This window comes from Diabrotica virgifera, chromosome 3 (genome assembly GCF_917563875.1).
Source record: "Diabrotica virgifera virgifera chromosome 3, PGI_DIABVI_V3a".
Taxonomy (NCBI): Eukaryota; Metazoa; Arthropoda; class Insecta; order Coleoptera; family Chrysomelidae; genus Diabrotica; species Diabrotica virgifera.
Genome location: NC_065445.1, coordinates 245497323 through 245518950, shown reverse-complemented (window position 1 = coordinate 245518950; position 21628 = coordinate 245497323). Strand labels below are relative to the sequence as shown.

At 32.4% G+C, this 21628-nt stretch overlaps 1 protein-coding gene across 1 annotated transcript in view; it reads right to left on the bottom strand.

The window, feature by feature from the left end:
- Positions 1-464: 464 nt before the first annotated feature.
- The window catches only part of LOC114328693 (uncharacterized), a 111303-nt gene continuing 90139 nt past the window's right edge, over positions 465-21628 (bottom strand). Inside the window, exon 10 of the mRNA XM_050646010.1 lies at positions 465-20264. Within this exon, the coding sequence (XP_050501967.1) occupies positions 19825-20264 (440 nt within the window). The 3' untranslated portion in view covers positions 465-19824. The remainder of the gene's footprint in view (positions 20265-21628) is intronic.

The following is a 21628-nucleotide window of genomic DNA, read 5'->3' as shown; positions in this document are numbered from 1 at the left end:
TTTAGTAGGGTGTATAGTAGTCGCACTTTCTGCCAAGTATGAAAAGGATACGTCGAATAGTTTTAAAATGCTGGGAAAAAATAATATATAAATTTTTAGATAAAACACCCTGTAACTCAGTAAGGAACCACATTTTATTTAAGTGTTTTAGGTTAAATCTTCGTATTTTGTGCTAAGGTTTCTCCAGTTACTATATGGACAATTATTAATGAAACACCCTGTATATAGGTATATAGGCGATAGACTATGTGTCGCCTACCTGTATACTGAAGTCACGAGCCGCCACTGGGTGACAACTCAGTTCTCACCTATACTTCGTATAATGCAACCTATGATGTAGCCCCAAAAGGGGTCTTATTATAAATATACCTTTTATGAAGGATTTTTTCAAATAAGTAGTTACCAGTTCTTGTATAACTGTGACCATTTGAGGAAATGATTTGGGATATAAATAAAACACATAATTGGTAAATATTTGTGTTTGTATATTTTTCTAGTTAACTCAGTTACAAACAACATATAAATTATTTATTATAAATAATAAAAACCATTACCAGCAAACATAATGTATGTTAGATAATACAATAGTATTGCTTTAGTGTTAGAATATATTTCAATACAGTCTTTAGTAATCTTAAAAAATAATTTAAGACAAAAAGACCCACACAACAAACAACATTTAATAAAAGAGTACAAAAAAAGAGTACCGGCGTACAGGATGAATCACAAATATAAAAACAACACAACATAAAGAAGTTTTCACACTTTTGAAACGATGCTGAATCGTTTCTTTTTAAAATACGGTCATAGCAAACGCTGAACCGGCGCAAATATCGGTTTACCTAAAATATTTTCAACAATTTATAATTACAATAACATAGTTTGTGTTACGCAGATGAAACACGTTGTTTATTAAATTCTGTAGGGTTGTCGCGAATTTTTCCACCCGGTATTATCTATTCGCTCCGTACATGAAATTAAAAAACGGATATTTGGAAGTTCTCTGAAGAAAATATCAATTTTAAGGGTTTATTTTGACATATGACACGTGTTTCAAACACGTGAACACTGGGTGTATTGTGTCGTTGCAGCTTGTCATTGTTGAGACCCATTGAGACACACACACCGGTCACTCTCTCTCCTATGGCGCTACAGCCCAAATGGGGCCCTGACCTCCACCAGCATCCGGCTCCAGTTATGCAGCCTCAATATTATCTCTTTAGTATCGGTTCTCGCTTCTGTCTACGCACCTCTTCCTTGGTCTTCCTTATGGCCGACGTCGCACCTTCTTCTTCTTTACGTGCCATCTCCGCAACTCATGTTGGCAACCATCATTGCTATTCTAACTTTTGACACTACAGCCCGAAAGAGTTCAGTTGAGCTGCATCCAGACCATTCTCTGAGATTTCTCAGCCAGGACATTTTACTCCTACCTATGCTGCGCCTTCCTTGAATTTTTCCCTGCATAATTAATTTCAGGAATTCATATCTGTCACCACGTGTTACATGACCCAAGTATTGAAGTTTTCTTATTTTCATGGAATCCAGTATCTCCCTGCTGTTCTGTATTCTTCTTAGAACTTCCTCATGGGTTATTCTGTCTGTCCAGGAGATTCTCAGCATTCTTCGATATGTCCACATTGCGAACGCTTCCAATCTATTGAGGCATTGTTTATTAAGAGTCCATGTCTCCACACCATACAAAAGAACAGAAAATACATAACATTTTAATACTCGCTTTCTAAGATTTAGGTTGAGGTCTCTACTACATAATATTTGTTTCATATCAATTCTAGCCTTTTCTATTCTAATTCGGATTCGGACGTCCCACCACAGTTTCGCTAAGCATTCTACTAGGTGTTCTGTCATTATCCATTCTTATAAGGTGACCTGCCCAGCGCAATCTTGATATTTTTGCATAATATGCTATAGAGGTCTTTTTAATATTGGTATAACTCATGGTGGAACTTTATTCTCCATATACTTGTAACAAATGTGCCCCAATATCCTTCTTAATATCATTAATATCAATAAGGTTTATTGTCTTTTCTACCACATGAACCTTGGTTCTACGCCATATGTTGACGCTATTGGTCGTATGATTGTTTTATAAATTTTAATATTGTTCTGAAGCTATTTCTTTGTGGCATCTTATGCAATTTACTGTTTAATTGGGAAATAAGCCACAATTTAAGTTAAAAATGAAATTTATTGACGTCTCGACTTCTTCCGAAGTGTACATAACATAATATTTGGATTTCTTTGTTCGCCATTCTGTAATCATGACATGACATTTGCGTACTTCTTCTATTATTTCGTCCATTATTATAATTAAAGAGCAGTGGGCTTAACGAGTCACCTTGTCTGACTCCGCTTTTGTACTGGTATAAACTGTGTTAGTTTTCCATTTATCTTTGCCTGTAGTCGATTGTTGTTGATAAGGAAATCCAAAATTATACAGTCTGGTAAATCAAGATGAGTCGTATTTCGGCCATGCTTATTTTTGTCCATTCATTTATCCTCCTACCTGGGTGGACATTGATTTTGTATTTGACTGGAAAACTGTATTTGATATTCAAGGACTTAGTAGGGCGAAAGCGAGATCGCAAGCATTCCATAGCCAGGAGCTTCTCCTGACTTAAGACCATTTGAAATCAGATGTTGACCATACAATTAAAAAAAGTTGTAGTTGCACGGTCTATGTGATGATATTTAAATTTTCACATACTTACCACTTCTTCTTCTTCTTCGTGTGCCGCCTTCTAACGAAGGTTGGCGATCACTTTTTTAAACGCTTCTTTGTCTTTTGCAAAGTGAAATATCTGTTCAACACTGAGGTTAGTCTAATCTCTGATATTCCTCAGCCAAGATTTCTTCCCAAGCCTTTTTCCCCTCTACTTTTCCTTGTATCATGACGTGTAGCAGAGAGTATTTATCGTTACGAAGTATGTGGCCCAGAAACGATGTTTTTCTTACTTTAATTGTGTTCATAAGTTTTCTGCCATGTCCAATGCGTCCAATTTTTTTACGGATTGGGCTTTTAGAGTCCAAGCTTCTGCCCCATATAGTAGTTGCGACCAGACATAACATTCGACGAACCTCAATCTAATGTCCATACTCAATTTCTTATTTGTAAACATTGACTTGTATTTTATAAATACTTTCCGAGCTATTTCTATTCTGATCTTTATCTCCTCATCTTGATATCTAATTGTGAGTTTATAATTGCTCCGTGGTATTTATACTTGTCGACCCTCTCTATAGGTTTACCCTCAAATGTCAGGTGTATGTTGTCAACGGGGTTTTTTGAGATCACCATGAATTTGGTTTTATTTATATTCAGTGTTAGTTCTATCTTTTTGTTTCCTCTGTTAATGATATCTAGGAGAATTTGTAAATCGTCTATACTCTCTGCTATGATTGCGGTATCATCTGCAAGTCTTATGTTAGTATTGATCCTTACTTACCACACATGGTTGATTTAATTCTACCTTACTCTTATTTTTCAAGCTAAGATACGGAGGTACGCTGAGACTTAACCGTGTTAAAGCTGATTAAAAAGTTACATTTATGTAGCATAGATAATAAAATATGAAAAAATGGGCGACAACTCTTGTATGTTTAAAATGGCGGCCAAAAATGTTAAAGAATTTCAAAGGAATATTCTTCGCAATTGAAATTATTAACTAGCTTACACTTATGTCATATATTTACTAATTATTGCAGCTTATAGTCCAATATTAGCAGTCTAAGTATAATTTTTCAATTTCAATTTGTTAAGTTGACTATAAAGTATAATTATTATTAGGGTGCAAAGGACCCTCCAACAAGTAGTATATTATTTTTAACGTTTTTTTTTAATTTAATCTAAAACTCTTAGTGTTGTTTAAGATATAAAATTATAAATACATATTTAATAAAAAACTGAAAATGAAAGATGCCCGTTTTCAGCACAAATTTGAACTGCAAATATACGACCCTTAATAAAGAATGAATATTATTTCAACTGGACTTACACCCTATGTAGTGATATACAAGGTGTTGAACTGTTCAGTTAATTTCTTCAAAAATATATAAACGGAAATAACAAAACTAGCGTCCACTTGAATAAAATATTTTACTTTCTTTTTGTAGCAACACTTTACACTTTTCCTATTCCACATGCAATATAAAAAATACGTTAAGTAACTGAAAATCTCTGAAAGCCACACATTAGTTACGGCAACCGCGCTATAAGCCGTCACTTATTCAGCATCTAACCTTTTTTTCGGTAAGTCAAACGAAGCTGAGCTGATAAAAATAGAGCTGGCAAAAATGTAGTTTTTCGTTTAAATCCATTACTCCGGTAATAGCTATTTGTATAACAAGGGAGGAAAGTGCTACTTTTCCTCCCGAGAATGAAGTTTACTGCCCGACGCGTAGCGGAGGGCAGTAATCATTCAAGGGAGGAAAAGGCACTTTACTCCCATGTTATACATATGGTTTTTCCACCTTCCTCAAATAACAAGTAATTTCTTCATTTTTACTTAATTTATTTATGTAGCTAACCAACAAAATTTATTAAAACTAAAACTGACAAGTAGGTACAATATAACTGTCAACTGTCAAATATAAGTCAAATTATTATTGTAAACATTGTTAAATCAAAATAACAATTTACTGTTTTTTACCATTCTGCAAAATACACGGTGTTTTATAAATAAACGTTAAAATGTATAGATACTTACATAATAGAAAATAGATATTGTACAGGGCGTTAATAAGTTATATTTCATGAATGAAATACCATGACGTCACTTTTACTTTTCCTCCCTAGGGAGGAAAAGTACAACTTTGCTTCCTACAATCAGGTCCGGAAAAGTATACTTTCGGTAGAGGTAGGTGGAAAAAATTATTAAATAGTAAGTAGAATATACGGTATGCGACAAAATAAAAAGTACTGAAATGCGTATGCCTCAAATTTGTATGTGTCATGCACCGAAACGTACTAAGTGGTTTCCGAACTTCGTTATAACGTATGTGAATGTCGTGTTAATGTTCAGGTTCGTGGTTCAGTTTTGCAGAAAAAAAATTTATCGTGGAGTGCTATTTTCCGTCATACGGAAAAATTCGCGAAAACGGCCCAAGCTTAAAACCAACAATGGTTTCAGCAGGACAGGGCAACCTGTCACACCGCCAGGGAGTCTCTTCGAATACTGCGTGATCATTTTGGGAGATCTCCACTCACGTAGTGGATGAATAACATTCTTGATTGTCCATATAAGACTCGCCATTTTGAATTTTGATATGATTTCCGTATAGTTTTGTCTTGTACAATACGAATCGTGTCATACAGACCGTTCCCGACTATAGCAGGACTGCCCAATTAGATCGTGATTTTATTTTGCATCTTTCATTTTCAGTCAAATTCCTTTTGCTTCCAGTTATCAAGTGTTTAAATAAAAATATCTGATAAGATATGGCAGCTACAATTAAATTATCTAAAAAAAAGTTTCGCAGATATCGGATATCCTATTACAAGTATACTTAGAGAAAAAAATGTTTTAAGTATTACTAATATGATATTGAAAAGATATTACATCAATTTTTACTATGTAAGTAGAAAAAATGGAAAATCATCTATTGGGTATTGATTTCATTTCAAAATTTGAATGAAGGATAATTGTACCGCCTTGTTTCATGAAGTACGTACGAAGTTCGAGCCAAAAAAAACTTTCAATGGCGGAAAATTTGAAATTCATTATAATATATCAATGTTCCTTCAACATGGTATGAACATAGAACTGTGAAAGCCCAGTAGACTTGGTAATGCTAGTGTGCTTACCAATGTCACACCATTTATCGTGAAGAACTTCAGAAACTTTTAATGAAGGTACCTCGTTTCATGAAGTGGGTACGAAGTTCGAGCCCAAAAAAACTCTCAATGCCGGAATATTTGAAATTAATTATAATACATCAATGTTCTTTCAACATTGTATGAACATAGAACTGCGAAAGTCCAGTAGACTGGGCAAAGCAGCTGTGCCTACCAATCTCACACCATTTGTCGTGAAGAACTTCAGGACAAAAGTTTTATTTTTCTTAGAATTAAGTATTCTCTATTTTCCTGTGGTCCCTTTCCTTCTAGCATACAGCCAAATAAATTATTTCAAATGTCATAATTTGCATGTGTGTATGGTTAGGATCATGATACTATAAATAATACTTTATTTAAAGTATCATGGTTAGGATATTGACTGTATTTAAATCATTTAAAACGATCAAAAAACGCGCGAATCCTTGTGACGTCATATCATAATATTTTGTAATGACATCTCTCTTGTCTCATATAAAATTATATACCATTTTGTTTACTTTGGAGATTAATACATCTTTTGAAGAGATAAGGGATTGGATTTTGTGGTTTATCAAGTTTTCTCTTCTTTATAGTAAATATAATTTCAAGTTCAATATTCAGTCTTTTTAGCACTGTTTGATTTGTGATTATCCATCCAGGAGACTCAATTTTCCAGCCCCATCCAGGGGCTGAAAAAGGACCCTACTTCTCATAAACATAACTCGGTAATTGTTCCTATTATTTTCAGAACTTTTTAACTTTTATCTCTAGGTCGTTTACCATAAAGTGTATGCGTGTTCACAGATTTTTCTGAGTATATCCTGCGTATGTATCTCCCTATCAATTTATACCTTAAGATGCACATTGTACACGGGTTCCTCATCAAATAACGGTCTTGTATTAAGATAAGTACAACCGGTACACTGTTTTCACATCAGTGAACAATAGATGGCGCACTACCTTTATTAAAAACTGCCGCAGTTCCACACGGACAGGCAGTAAGAAACAATTCCACACCAAGTCCTAAAGTACATACTGAGAATACAATCTACACTTAAAAACCGGGGTCTCGAAAGCCTACACTCCTTAAAGAGAACCAGAAAGGATCAAATTATTAATAGGATATCCGATATAGATTTAGCTGGCACTAAATTACACAAAAAAATATCAATAAATATAGATTAAATCGTGCAAAATAAATTAGCAGTGTAGAAATAAAAATTCAACTCTAAATAAATATTAGTAAATGTTTTAAATTTCCCTGTATATAAAAAACTGTAACGAATAATTGTATTATCGCCAAAACCAGCAGTATTCCTTACTATAAGATTAGTTGTAATCAATTCCTGTAAAATATTAGGGCGAAACACAGCTGCTTTTGGAGGTACACATTTTTTTTTAATTTATTGCTCTTAGATATTTGACAAAACTTCCAATATACCACCAAACATTAAACTATGTTTAGAACACGTAGAAAACGAAAAGTTTAGACTACGTAAAAGTCTATACCATATTCTTTACGATAGACAACATTGAAAACAGATGATTCTTTTTAATTTAATTTTTGTAAGTTTAGAAATATCTCATGACTTATAAACGGGGCCGGGGATAGGTTGACACTAACTAATAAATAGATATTTATCGTATAAAGCACAAACCATACGTACTCTAGACCAGGGTATGACATTTTGAAAATGACATTTTCAAAATGTCTCCCGGGCCGGAAGACTATACGGTGAACGTACGCTGTGCACCCCCCAATCTTTTGGTACAGTTTTCCCCCACTGCCCAAGGAATTTTTTTGACAAAAATGCTATAAATATCATTTTAAAGAATTTAGACAAAGAAGTTTGACGAGGAAGAATTTTTCAACGGGCCGGATAAAGTACGCAAAAGGGCCGGATCCGGCCCACTGGCCGGCTTTTGCCCATCCCTACTCTAGACCTTTCACGTACATGGTCAAGGATGACAGCAAATTAGTTGCCGTTCCAATCCAGAGATGTCGCCTTCAGACAATTTTCTTGTCACATTTAACAATTGACAATTAAATTAATGGGTTATTTTTGTATTTACTTTACAACTTGTGGTTTAATTATTATAGCGGTGTTATGTTTTAAATCAGATTTAATCACAATTTTAATCAATTTTATTAACCTTCTCTCCGTTTTTATGAGTAAAATTTTTAGTTTACACTAAGCGTTGGATTATCCCGTGCTGTGTTTCTCTACATTATATTGTAAAAAAACAATATAATGGATCCTAAAACAGTTTATTCCAATAGACGAGTGTGTCATCAACATTTCGGGCCTATATATTTTTCGGAAAATTGTAAAAGATTATAAGGTGTTTATCTAAAAAATCTTCCTACAAAATATTCTTTCAAAAATTTTCATTCAACTAAATATTAAACGAATGTTGAAGGGGTAAATATTAAACATTAATTTATTACAAAAACAGTGCTTTCACATGACACATAGCAGTAGTGTTTAGCATTTTGAAAACAAATTGGAATATTTGAGGTTTTCAGTAAAACTATGATTTTTGTTTATATTGGTATTTCAACCCCGATTACAACGCTACCTACTACCACAACTTTAGACAGAACTTAAGACTTTTAATATTTTTTATGTAGATGGAACTTTAAAGGTAATTTTAAGTTATAGTACAATTATTGAATAAAACATAATAGGGAACTTGCATAAATTTTTAAATTCGAAAAAAATGTTATAAATCACAACAGAACATAATTTAAAACATATATCAAAGATAAAAAAGTTTTGTTTGTCTTTCGTTTGGCCCCTAAAGACGATTAAAAATTCAAATTAAAACAGGTGGTCCAAAACGCATAGTGACGTCATATAGTTGTGCATGTACATTCTGCACCAACAAAGTAAACAAAATTGTATATAATTTTAAATTAGACATTATAAACGTCAGTAGAAAATACAGTTATGTAACGTCACAAGCGTTTTTGATCGTTTGAACTATTTTACATTGGCTAAGGGTTCTTCTAAACCAAGGCCAGAAAACAGAAAAAAATATATAGATTTTAAATTATCTTTTAAGTTATTATGAGGTTTTACCGCGTGAAAGTTTGGAAATATTATTTTTAAAGGAAACTGAATAATATTACGTAATAAAAAAATGTGTAAGTTCCCTCATAGGTTTGGCATTCGTTTTGACACTGACACTAAGTTTTATAAATATATTTGATAATTTCTATTTCTGATATATTTGAGTGTTTTTAAGATATATTTTTTAAAATGACCGAAGAGGGTTTTTGTAAAGGGCAGTCTGATAACTTACCTATAGTTGATATGTGTATGGTGGCTAACATATTTTCAAAAGAGTGAAAATTTTTCCGTCGGAGAAGTTCGGGGAGTTAAAGCAGATAAGTAAGTACATATAATATTATGTATATTATACTCCCATTATACCTACTAATTTTATACTGTGATTTTATTCTGATTATTATTCTCATAAGTATTTAACGATAAAACTTAGTAGGTACACACTTCCTATTAAGTATAGTGGCAATATTATAAAACACAGAAATATGAAAAAATATACTTGTTTTATTTAACACTATTAAGCAGACAACAGACTACTTACGATAAAATGATCTTGACATACATGAAGACCTTGTGTATTATCTGAAATATATTTTTTTCGACATGCAAATAACCACTTTAAACGGCGTTTTTTATCCCTTGGTAATCTAATAAATATTTTATTGGGGTTTTGATGCTTGTACTTGTACAGAATGGCACTAAACAATACTTATAAAGTTTTTCTTTATTTTCCATATTAATCTTTCTCTTTTTTCCTTCAAAAACTGTAAACTCCAATCCCAACAAACTGATATATTTTTTATATTATTACAATGACATACGATAAAAAAATGTCATTACAATATAAATATTTTCCCATATTTCGCGACGATGCTGTGGCCAAATACCCAAGTAGGTGGAGGCCAATAAACTAAAGAAGAAGAAGAAGAATATACTTACATAACCCTCCCACATCACTGATATAACTATGGAGACCTGTAAGAAGGAGTGGAAACGCAATGCATCGTTTGTGGGCTAACTTTTCAACCTCTAATTCAACTTTCAGCAATCGCCGCTAGAGGCGCAAGTGTTCGAATAGGTGCTACAAATACATTAGCTCTTATGGACTTATTTAATATTTAACTCATTTTATTTTTGTTTTTAGCGTAATTAGACATTAATTTATTGGTGGATTGTAGCTGAATATGTTTTATGCCAAAAATAAATTATTTTAACCTTATAACATATCGACGTGTGGTAAAAAGTGTATTCTTTATATACCATTGTAGATGGAGATGTGACATCAAATTTAAATTTGTCATTACTTTAATATGTAGGACAGCTTATTTTGAAGCGGAAATATTTTGTCACATTATCTAACTGCCACATTTATATACCAATGGTATTTCAACGGCAAATTAATTTTTTAATATCTTTGTAACTGATATTAAAAAGTTTGTTAGTTGAAAAAATTGACTTAACTGTACGTAATTGTTTTTAAAAAGTTTAAAAAGTTATTTAAATAATTTGAAGTTTATTGATCAATTTTTTTTAATTAGGTATTCTTTTTATCAAAATTTAAACTGCTTTTTTTTAATACTTCATTTATCTATATTCTGAAAGCTTACCTATCAGATGTTTAAATTTAGTTAATAAAAATATATGTCTATAAACTACGCAGACGATAGTCTGACTTTTATAAAATTAATGTTAATTTTTGTGAAATATTTTGTCTCAAAAAATGCATTGTTTCGACAGAAAAACTTTCAAGATCGTCCTACTATTATCACTATAATTTTCAGGTTAAAATAAAAACCAATAATAGGCACAAATTTTATTTACACCGAAGGAAATAACATACAAACGAATAGGTTTAATCCACGAACGTTATAAATAACATAAAGACAAATCTTTATAAAAAGTCTTTATTAACTTCGTTAAGTTCCCTTTTGAATTTTTTATCGGAACGATAACTCGATATAAATCCCGGTACGAAGCAAGTTCTTTTAGTGTAAGCTTTCTTGGCACTCATATTTAAATAATATTAACCACCAAAACCAATAATCTTATATTAACTACGAATAATTAATTATTTTCGAAATTTTCACATTCACTCCAATGCAAAAGTAGCATCTATTTCTACGCCACCGCCGCCCTAGCGAGAAACCAAGCAAACAGGCAAAATTGTGTACAAAAATTTCAAGGTCGTCCTATCTCGATTCCTCTCCTCTGTGTAGGTCTCCATAGATATAACCATATAAAAAACTAATGTAAAACTATATGACGTCACGGGCCGTCTGAACTACTTTAAAATAAAGAAGACTTTAAATTTGTATTTCTAAGTTATTATGAGTTTTTGTAGCGGGAAATTTTGGAAATCTCATTTTTATACAAAACTGAACATTATTATGTAATAAAAAAAAATGTGCAAGTTCCCCATTGTCTGCCTATTGTTTTAATTTCCCGCGAAATTTCATCAAAAATCCCGCAAAACTTTATAGTTTGAAATTCCCGCGTAACTATAATTTGTCAATTTAGTTGCCTTTCCAATCAAGAGATGGCGTTAATTTGATCCGAAAGATTAACATGGTCGTGGAATGTCTAGCTAGAGTATGTATGGTTTGTAGTATAAATTGTGAGGACAATTACCAAAATAGTGACAACTCTACCTTGTCGATAATAGTCTACGAGAAGTGCAGGGTAAATTAAATATGGAATTACAAAAAAAATTATGTATGTCTTTATAATGCTCACTTTATAATGCTCAAAAAATTACGGGATCTGGATGTCAATGCATATTTTTTTTTATAATTTTTGTATCAAAGTTGCGCGCGTGAAGTTAGGCGTGTTAATGACAGTATCGATTTTGGAGAGTGACCCTTTTGTGAGGCCTTCACTCTGACATAAGACGTACAGAGCGGTTTTAGACAGAATTGACAAGTATCCTCTTCTGTCAAGCTCATATGGCACAAATGCTTATTAAGCTAGTTAATAGCCACACTATCACTCTGACAATTTTTCTATTGTGGGTCAGTAAACCAGCTGCGAAATTGGCTGGATGTTCCTTGATGAACTAACTCTTTAGCCTGTATTTATGCTGGTGCATTTCTGCACCATTTCAAAGCCTTTTTGCAACTATTTATTAATGGCTGCAGTTTTGTGTGTATTCGCAACCCCAAAACAGAGTTCCTTGCCAATTAATGGCGCACAAGCACCTTCGCTGGCCAGTTTATTAGCATACTCATTGCCTACGTAGCCTTTGTACACTGGAACCCAGTCTTCCAACCTGGGAGAAGGTACCCAAACAGTCCCACACAAGTTTTGAATCAATCTGCATAGAACTGAGGGCTTTTAGAGCTGCTCGAGTATCGGAGTGATCATCATTCGAGTCATTCTCTACTTGCCGACATATTAGCTCCTTGGTCTTGTGCTATATACCAGCCTGGTACCTTCATAGGTTAGGGAGCCGTCTATATACCAACTTGAGCTTGTCATTACTGGCGGACCCGTTTCGCAGTCTTCTTTCTTTGGTACTTTAATATTAAAATGTTTATCAAATAAAGATGTTAACACAGATGCTTTTTATCTCATAGCTCACAAAGAGACGATCTTATAAAAATTATTAACGATATTAACAAATTGACGTTGTTAACTAAGAGATAATGCATCCGTCTTTAATTATTCGCGGTGTGCAAGTACTTGGAAGGGATAGGAGAAACGATCGTGCGCGAATAGCGGAGAAATATTGCAACTTTCTTAAATAATTCATGTCAATTGAAATTGTCAAATTGACGTATATTTCATACTTACTGTCATTGAAGAAGAAAAATTATATATTGCTCCACAATATTGATATGATATGCAATTATTATATAAAGGTAAATTTAATTAATTGCATTTTACTTGCAGTACTACATTTTAATAACTAATTTTATTTACTACATACAATTGTTTACGTTTTAATAACATAACCTGAATATTATTTTTTCTTATTATTTTTTTGGACTATGACCTTGACAATTATCCAGTAACCAGGACTAATATATTTGGCCAATATAATTAAAATGCGAATAAAGTTGCAGAGCGTAGAAACCAGGTGTCGCTTTGGCGAACTTGCACGGTCCCAATAATCTTTAACCCGGATTATTGTGTACCTCATAAATGATAAGTAATGTTAATAAATATACGTTATTTAAAACAGGAAATTCTGCAGATTCGTATTCTCAAAACTACAGTTTAATGTTTGATGGTTTTTATAACACAATATATACATCACTTAAAAATTAAAGACCTTTGTGTTAGCCTACTTCTAAACCACTTAATTGACGCTTAAAACATCGATTACAATCCTAAACATTTTTTCTTTAATCTAGAAGTGCTTGAGAATTTCGCAACAAATACATTTAAAAAGGCTTCACAATTAATATCCAAACAAGGCACTGTTAATGTTTCAAAACCAATTCTTTCAAATAAAAAATGGAATGTACTTGCTCAAAATTTTTTATGAGAGACTAATTATAAAAAAAATGGCTCTGAGTAATTTTAAATCAACGTACTTTGCAGATCTGCATTTTTATTCAAAAAAATCGGCCTGAAGTACTTCAACAATTAAATATTTTGTCTCTATTGACGACAAAATGAAGTAGAGTAAGTATTTAAATATTTGGCGGGCAAATAACAGGTTATAGTCTAAGATCTAACAGTTCAAAGATGTTGTGCTATATAAATATATTCATCGCCAACCGTCACTAAAGTCATTCATTATTGTACTCATTTGACGCCATTTGCGGCAGTAAAGTAACACTTTATTATACTGAAAGAAGAATTTTACTTTACCTGCCGCGAATAATCAAATTAACCGAGATTGAATGTAAGTGGTCTATGGCAGTAATCGATTATTTATTTGAGTGAACTTAAAATTTATTTACTTTAATTATTGAAAATATTGTACACAATTTACGTTATTATTAATTAAATTTATGCCAAAAAGTGAAATTCTGTAGTATTTTGCAATTATATTCATATAAAATTAATCACAAGTTTACCGATTTAGTAATTATTCAATATTGATAACTATCTATCGATTAAAAATCGAAAGCGGCATGCAGAAGTCACCTGTCATCACTGTCATATTTAAAAAATTTAAATTGAAAATTGTATTTATTGTAATAAAAGTGTTAAAACGAATATCAAATTATAGTACAGTAGTGCTGCTTTGGAAATGGAAGAAATTACATGGACGCCACCTGAAATACACAAGAAATCGTTAAAGGCAGTTTCAGAGCTTCTCCCAGCAAAATCCATCGAAAAATACAATAGGCAATATGACATATTTGAAGCATGGCGTGAAAAAAATTGTATCACAAATTATAGTGAAAGTGTTTTACTAGCATATTTCTCTGAATTGTCTAAAGAATATTCTCCATCGACTATGTGGTCCTATTATTCAATGTTAAAGACAACTCTGACCACAAATAAAGACATAGATATAAGCAATTATAAAAAAACTTACAGCTTTTTTGAAACAAAAAGGAAGGAATTACATTCCCAAAAAATCAAAAACCCTGCCGCAAGAAAAAGTGCTAAATTTCTTATTAAATGCACCTGATAACGATTATTTTTAATGATGAAGGTAATTCAACAAAAATAAAATTACTATTACCTACATATTATATTGTACGTAAAGTTCTTTTTCATATCCTTGAATCTACCATGATTTATGTATGTCTTTTCATTTGATGTCAATTATTTTCTTTACATTTTTACTTTCCTATTTGTTCTTTTTATATCTAATATCGGCCACAGTTATCGGCCGTGTCTAGCAAGTGGTTGCGTTGGCTAGCGGTATGTGTATCTAGTTACGGACGTGTCAGTACTTGGTTCGAATCCCCCGTAAGGAAAACTTTTTTGTTTAATATTAATGGTTATTGACATACTGACTATTATAAGGACTAAGTACACACACTCTTTTTTCATTAGAAGGATATAATTAAGTAAGTGTTAATGTTTTTTATAATTGGCGATAAAATTTTGTATGCACCACGTCAGTAAAAACTCTTTGTCGAACTCGTCTGTTATTCGCCTTGCTCGCTACGCTCGCTCGGCTCACAATATCAGACTCGTTCGATAAAGAGTCACTTTACTGACTTGGTACATAAATAAATATTTCCCTGTTTGTTTCTGACAGACATGAGATCTTGCCTGAAGAAAGGGTTCTTCATGTTCAGTTTAAGGTTTCATTAGCCTTCTCACAGCATGCGAAGCTATTCATATCGACTCCCTGGCTTATCAAGCTCTCGATAGCAGAAAATCACAAACATAGATGTAGTGTGAAACAATGTAGAGAGGTCATCAGAAGCCAAACTACTTCTTTATCTACAATCTGCTTGTACTGTTATAAGATTACGAAAGTATCAACATATTTTGATTTTTAAAATCTATTTGACATTCTTTCTTGTATAGAACTAGTATTATTCTTCAGTTACCATCATCGAAGAAATCCAGGTTGTAGAATTTCCTGGATGAGAAACTCAAGTTTGGTTGCTTCACAAGGGAACTACATATTTAGAACAGCTTTAGACGAAATTAGTATAGCCTGGATGATATTCAATCTCCGATAATAGAGGAACATAAAGAAGAATATGAAAAAGTAATTCATCCGATGTGTTTCTTTTTGAAGTTATACTTCTTTAGGCACGATTGAGGGTGATTATTTATTATTAATCTGCGCGCATGCGCACACCGACAGTATGGTAATAGTCGTTATACGGGCTCTGATTGTGTGTTGAAATGATCTGCCAATAATAATTGTTCAATATGGAAGTAAACAAATGTATAATATATTAGTTTTATTGTTGTGAGGACAGAAACAAAAAAGTTTATAATTGTAGTGACTTTTAAATAGTTTTTAAAAGCAACAGGTACGTAATAATAATTGTAAATGTTTCAGTATCGCAATAAAAAAGTACATAACCTATTTGGAAAATGTAAAATAAACCTAACTAGTATGTACGTAAACTAAACCTACCTACCTAACCAACAAAATTTCTAAAAATATTCATCTAATTGTTTTTTTGCTCTGTTTTGTTGTGTTGTAATATTTGAATTCCGTAGACATCAAACTAATCTGGTTAAATTCGGAAGTGTCAAGTTGTTCAGTTGCTCTATCTTCCAGTATAATGCATATGTCCCCGCAGCCGATATCCAAAGGTGCTGGAACTTGAACACAATGCACGTGGGTTCAATCCCCAATACAAACTTTTATTTTTTTTATTTTTTTTTATACATTTTATGATTGTAAGTATATTATTATATAATTTTTTTTAAGAAAATACGTATTTAATTAAAATTTTTCCAACAATTATTGTTCAGAAATCATTTGTGGCATTTTTCAATGTGTTTGTGTGTGTTTTACTCTGTTCTATAGTATAACTTCTTACGTGCGTACAAAGTACACACACATTCTTTTTTATCACAAATTTTTCTCGACTTTTATGTCCTCTTCACATATGTCAGGATTGCATTTAAAACTCACATTGTTTTTTATTGAAAATATCTCGGTACCTAAAAACTGAGCAAAAACTCATACAAATTAGCTTCTTCAAGGTAAACAAAAAATTAATTTTTAAACCAACCTCACATAAGATTCTGTTACAAATTAATACGACCTGCGGATATCACTTACACTTTTTGCCTCGCAGTATATTATGTGTAATAGCTAATCTACTTCATTTTGTCGTCAATTAAAATATAATACAAACCAATACATAATCTTTGTATATACATTTCTCTAAAAGGCATTACATACAAGGCCACAGTCTATATCAAGACCGGTAAAAACGTTTCTAAAACAACAAATAAAATTTTGTTATTGAGCATCAATTCTTGTGAATAATTCTCGATACTACTCTTTACCTTGTATCGTTGGGTGTGTGGTATTAGCAATCAAAAAAATATATATAGTACTTCCACTCCCAGTACAACTTTTCCCATGCACGAAATTATTCACGATTTACTTTTTATACTAGGTCTCTTTTTAACTCACAGAAACTAGTATCGCAAAATTAAGCCGCTTTTCCATAGACATTACAATACGTTAAACAAAGATAAACAATATCGAATGTCTTTGATAGCTTATGAATTTTGACGTTTCCAATTTTCAATGACAGTGATAGTTTTTTTTTATTTATTTGCATTTATTGTTTATTTGGTTTTATATAAATCAATAAAGTTTTACTTATTTATCAATAAAGTTCATTTGGTTTTATATTTATAAAAAATAAATGTAATATTTCAGTTAAATACAGGAAAAGTTGCAATACTGACTTTTGGGTCCCCAGAAAAAGACGAGTATTAGTAATATCGTAGTGTTGATAACTAAATTTGTGAAAAATTTGCATTTGTTTCACTGTTTCCCCAAAGGTTTGATATATTAAAAATATTAATTGTTTTTTTAGGGTTTACCCCCTTTTTAAAGTTTTTTTATGTAATTCACTCGATAGTTTTGTATTACTCAACCACAGCTAATATTCAATCTTCTTAACAATAATAACTTTGTTGTGACTTTTTTTAAAGGACACCGCACACATCTTATGGAAAATATAATGTCACTCAAATGAAATAAAATTTATATGAATAGATATGCGTCCTGAAATTTCAATAATTTGATACCATTGCGCTAACTCTGATTTTGCTTAATTAGGGCGTTAATTGTAATTAAAGTTAATCGAAATCGCATTTGATGTCCGTAAAACTGACATTCATAAATAATATTAGTCTAGTGGCTATTGAATACAGTCTATTCAACACTATTTTAAGCCGATTAGAGGCGGTACAACTAACCAAATTATCCCTACTTTATTATCAATAATAATAGGAAAAGGTAAGAGTAAGCATCTGCCTTGATCCTTCAGAAAGATTTATGGAGTAAGCGAATCACAAGATCTTTTTTCTCTCTTTGACACACGTACATTCCTATTTGATTTTAGATTTATTTTTTATCAATTTACGCTCTTGTTAATCAAAATACAGAGTTGCCGCAATGGTATCAAATTATTGAAATTTCAGGACGCATCTATTCATGTAAATTTTATTTCATTTGAGTGACATTATATTTTCCATAAGATGTGTGCGGTGTCCTTTATTTATTATGGTTCTATATTTTATCTATAGATTCGTAATAGTCTGTATGGTGTTCAAGCTGTTTAATGTTGAGTTCATCAATCTCCTCAATAGTGAAAAAAGATTAAACACTTCAATAAATTAACTTTTTAAAATATGTTCACGGGAAAATAGACATTTTATAATTATTACCACTGACACTCTGACAGTACTACGTATCAATACCACACATAGACGTACGTTTCACTTTATTTTTTGATTGAACTTGTTTGAAAATGAATTGTGACGCATGAGAAAACTTACGAGTGGAAGAACTGTATCAAATGTATCAACACTTTCACTGTTGCATACAAATAAGAGTAGTGCGCCTGTCAGGATGTACAAAAATGGGTTCTCCACGACCTGGGGGTCCTGTCAGTTGGCATCGTGTTTGAATTTTAGTCAGCTATTTGAGTAGTGCTTGACACCGGACTAGTAATCAGTGCATACACAGAGACTTAAACATTTAGAAGACCTGTAGTCTTTTAAATTAATTATACAATTGGAATATCAAGAAATACTGAATGAGCATTACAAAGGATACTAGATTAAGGGTTTCTTCTTCTTTCTCTTCTACTTACTTTTCTCCGTTTTATATTTGCTTCTTTGTAATACATTGCTTGTATTCTTCTATCAGTGTAATCTCGCAAAATAGAAAAATCACTGATAACAATACATAAACAACTAGAGGAGAATAATATAATATCCGCCGGGATATATCACCGGGTTAACTATGATTATAGGTCACGTGGTACACTCTGACGTCGCGGGGGACGATCTTATGTGTATGCTTTATGTGTGATTTACAAAAACGAGAGATTATTTAAAATTTTACTATTAATTTTGTGATAATGCATACATACATTATTACAATACATTATTAGAAATTTACTATAAGTATGTATTTGCTATAAAATACGAAGAGATTTTAAGGCTGATAGCCGAAGTGTGACGTCAAGACTGTCACATTGTTATTATCACTTTGTAAACAAAGCTTGAAAAGCCAGGATTTGCCCAATCTCAAGCCATTTTAATTCCTAAAAAGTTAAAATTTTGCTTTCTCTGCTGTATTTTCTGCTTAAGGGTGTTTTTAAGATAATACCACCAAAATTCGGTCTTAAATTTCGATGAAATATAGTTTTTTAGTGATATTCACAAAGCAAAGGTTGGGAACTTTTGTGAACCATTGTATTTTGTATAATAAAAATGAATGTGCTTTACCCCGGATTGTAAACATTATAGTGAAAGAGGGATACGTAAATTATTTGTGTTTCTAAAGGATCTGGTTGAACAAAAGAGGTGGATTTCATTACTAAGGTAAGAAAATATAGTCCAGAAAAAGAACTGAATTTATAGCCGTCCTGGGGGACGGCTTATAAATTATGCCACTATGCGACATGTCATATCCCCTCCATGTCAACCTTCCCAGCGGATAACTTAACTGGTATCAAATCTAACCTGGCATCCTAAATAATCAAAATCAAAGTTTTTAAAATTAGGTAATCGATTTCCTTGTTAGTAACGGTGATTATTAGTACAAATTATTATAAAAGCTGTCCCATTTTTGCTTTAACCTAAAAACCAATATCGTTCGCATCTCATTGTGTCTCGTCAATCTATTTAAATATCAACAAAAAGTAGCTTTGAGTTACTTACCAAGTAACTTTACTACTTGTTCGATCATTTTGATTGCCAACACCAGCTCCACCTATAGTTTAGTAATTTACCTAGGACAAAACATTCCATATAATTAAAAGAAACCTAATCTCACTGTCTACTTCATTCCGTAGTTTCGTTAAAAAATATCTTCGTGACGACTATATCACCCGTGCTAAGTGTTTGAGTGCCTATATTAGAATGATTCTCCTTAACTATACCGGGTTCGTTATCCGTAACGCTACTAACGTATGAGTTAGTAGGAGAAACGACCCGTTCTTGCTTATACCCGTTATTGAGTTTGCAATGACAACTACAAGTGCATTTTTCCGACTCGGTGTCGTTCTGCAATATGGCAGCGTTGCTGAGCGTCGTAACGAGTTTCTCGATTTTGTCGAATCGATCGAGCTTGCCGTCGCTCAGAATCGAATCGACCATTTGCATCGATTCCGTTAGGCTAGTGGGTTCCGAATTGCGAGGGGAAGTCAGGTCGCTGTCCAAGCTGGGATAGTCTTGGTCGTTGTCGCCGTCTTCGTCTGAACTGTCTCCGTCGCGATCTTGACCTAAAACAGATTCATTTATACGTTATTTTAGAATTTGCAGATATGGTCGAAGTCAAAGAATAAAGGCGGGTTTACATTACTAATGAATAACAAACGTGGTTCACACTAAAAAACACGCGTTGTCTACGCTTCTGTGCAATACGTTTCGTGAGAAACGTTATTGTGTTTAAACTGGGCACGGTAGTTTTATATTTTAGTAGTGAACATGCCGTCATTATGTGTATTGAAGGCTACTATTGCAACCTGCGAAATAATAGCTATTATTTTTCTAGTACATGTTTTGCTGTAAACTTTTCAATTTCAAGCTGAGCAACAATTCTTTCTATTGCTGCGTTTCGTGCGTCATTCTTTTTATACCTTACGTCAGAATCATTCCAGAGTACAGGATCACTTTCGTACAATTCTACAAATCTAACATATAACGGTCTCCCGTTCAGTAAGACGCTCATTTTCGAGGTTAAAAGCACGTGCTTAATCAAATACAAACTCTCTACGACTGTCAGTAGAGCGTCAAATATTTAACATGTTTAATGTCTTTCATGGCGTGGCGTAGACCATTCGTGAGATAATCGTACTGCACAAACATCTGTTTACATTAGGCGTGTAGCACGGGCCAACTCCGTAAGTGTAAGCCACGTTCGTAATTCACTAGTAATGTCAACCCGCCTTAACGCTCACACGCAATTTGTCCCTTGTTGCCATATTTTAAATTTGAAAAAGTGTATAGGAAATAATCAGAATTTCTTGACATACCATTCCTATTACAGCGAACATTTCATTGACTAGCAGTAGTGACGAGTAAACTAAAAGTCGAAACAATTAGGAATGCACGTCATAGATTTAATGACATCATAACCCACCGGTACAAACTTGACGGTAAATAAATTCAACAAATTTTTAGTCATATATTAGTTTTTTCGCTACCGTCAAGTTTAACAGGAAAGCGCTGTTGCCAAATAAAAAACATATAATATATATATATATATATATATATATATATATATATATATATATATATATATATATATATATATATTGATGTGATCTTGATTATTGATATGAGATAATATTCTTATATGTTACTTAATTTAATCAATGTATTAATACTAATCCAATTAATTAACCAGATCACATATCAATATGTTTTCAATCTCAGGGCGAATTATAAATTAATTACTTACTTCCGTGGCTTCTAAATATTTCTTAATGGTTCCTAATCGGGATAGAAAAGAAAAGAGTAAAAAAAATACACATATGGGTTACAATTATAATCAAAATATTTTTTATTTTATTTAAAAGGCAACCAATGCTTAATATTTGCTATTTCTTATTATTCTTAAACATAACATTTACAAATGGGAATC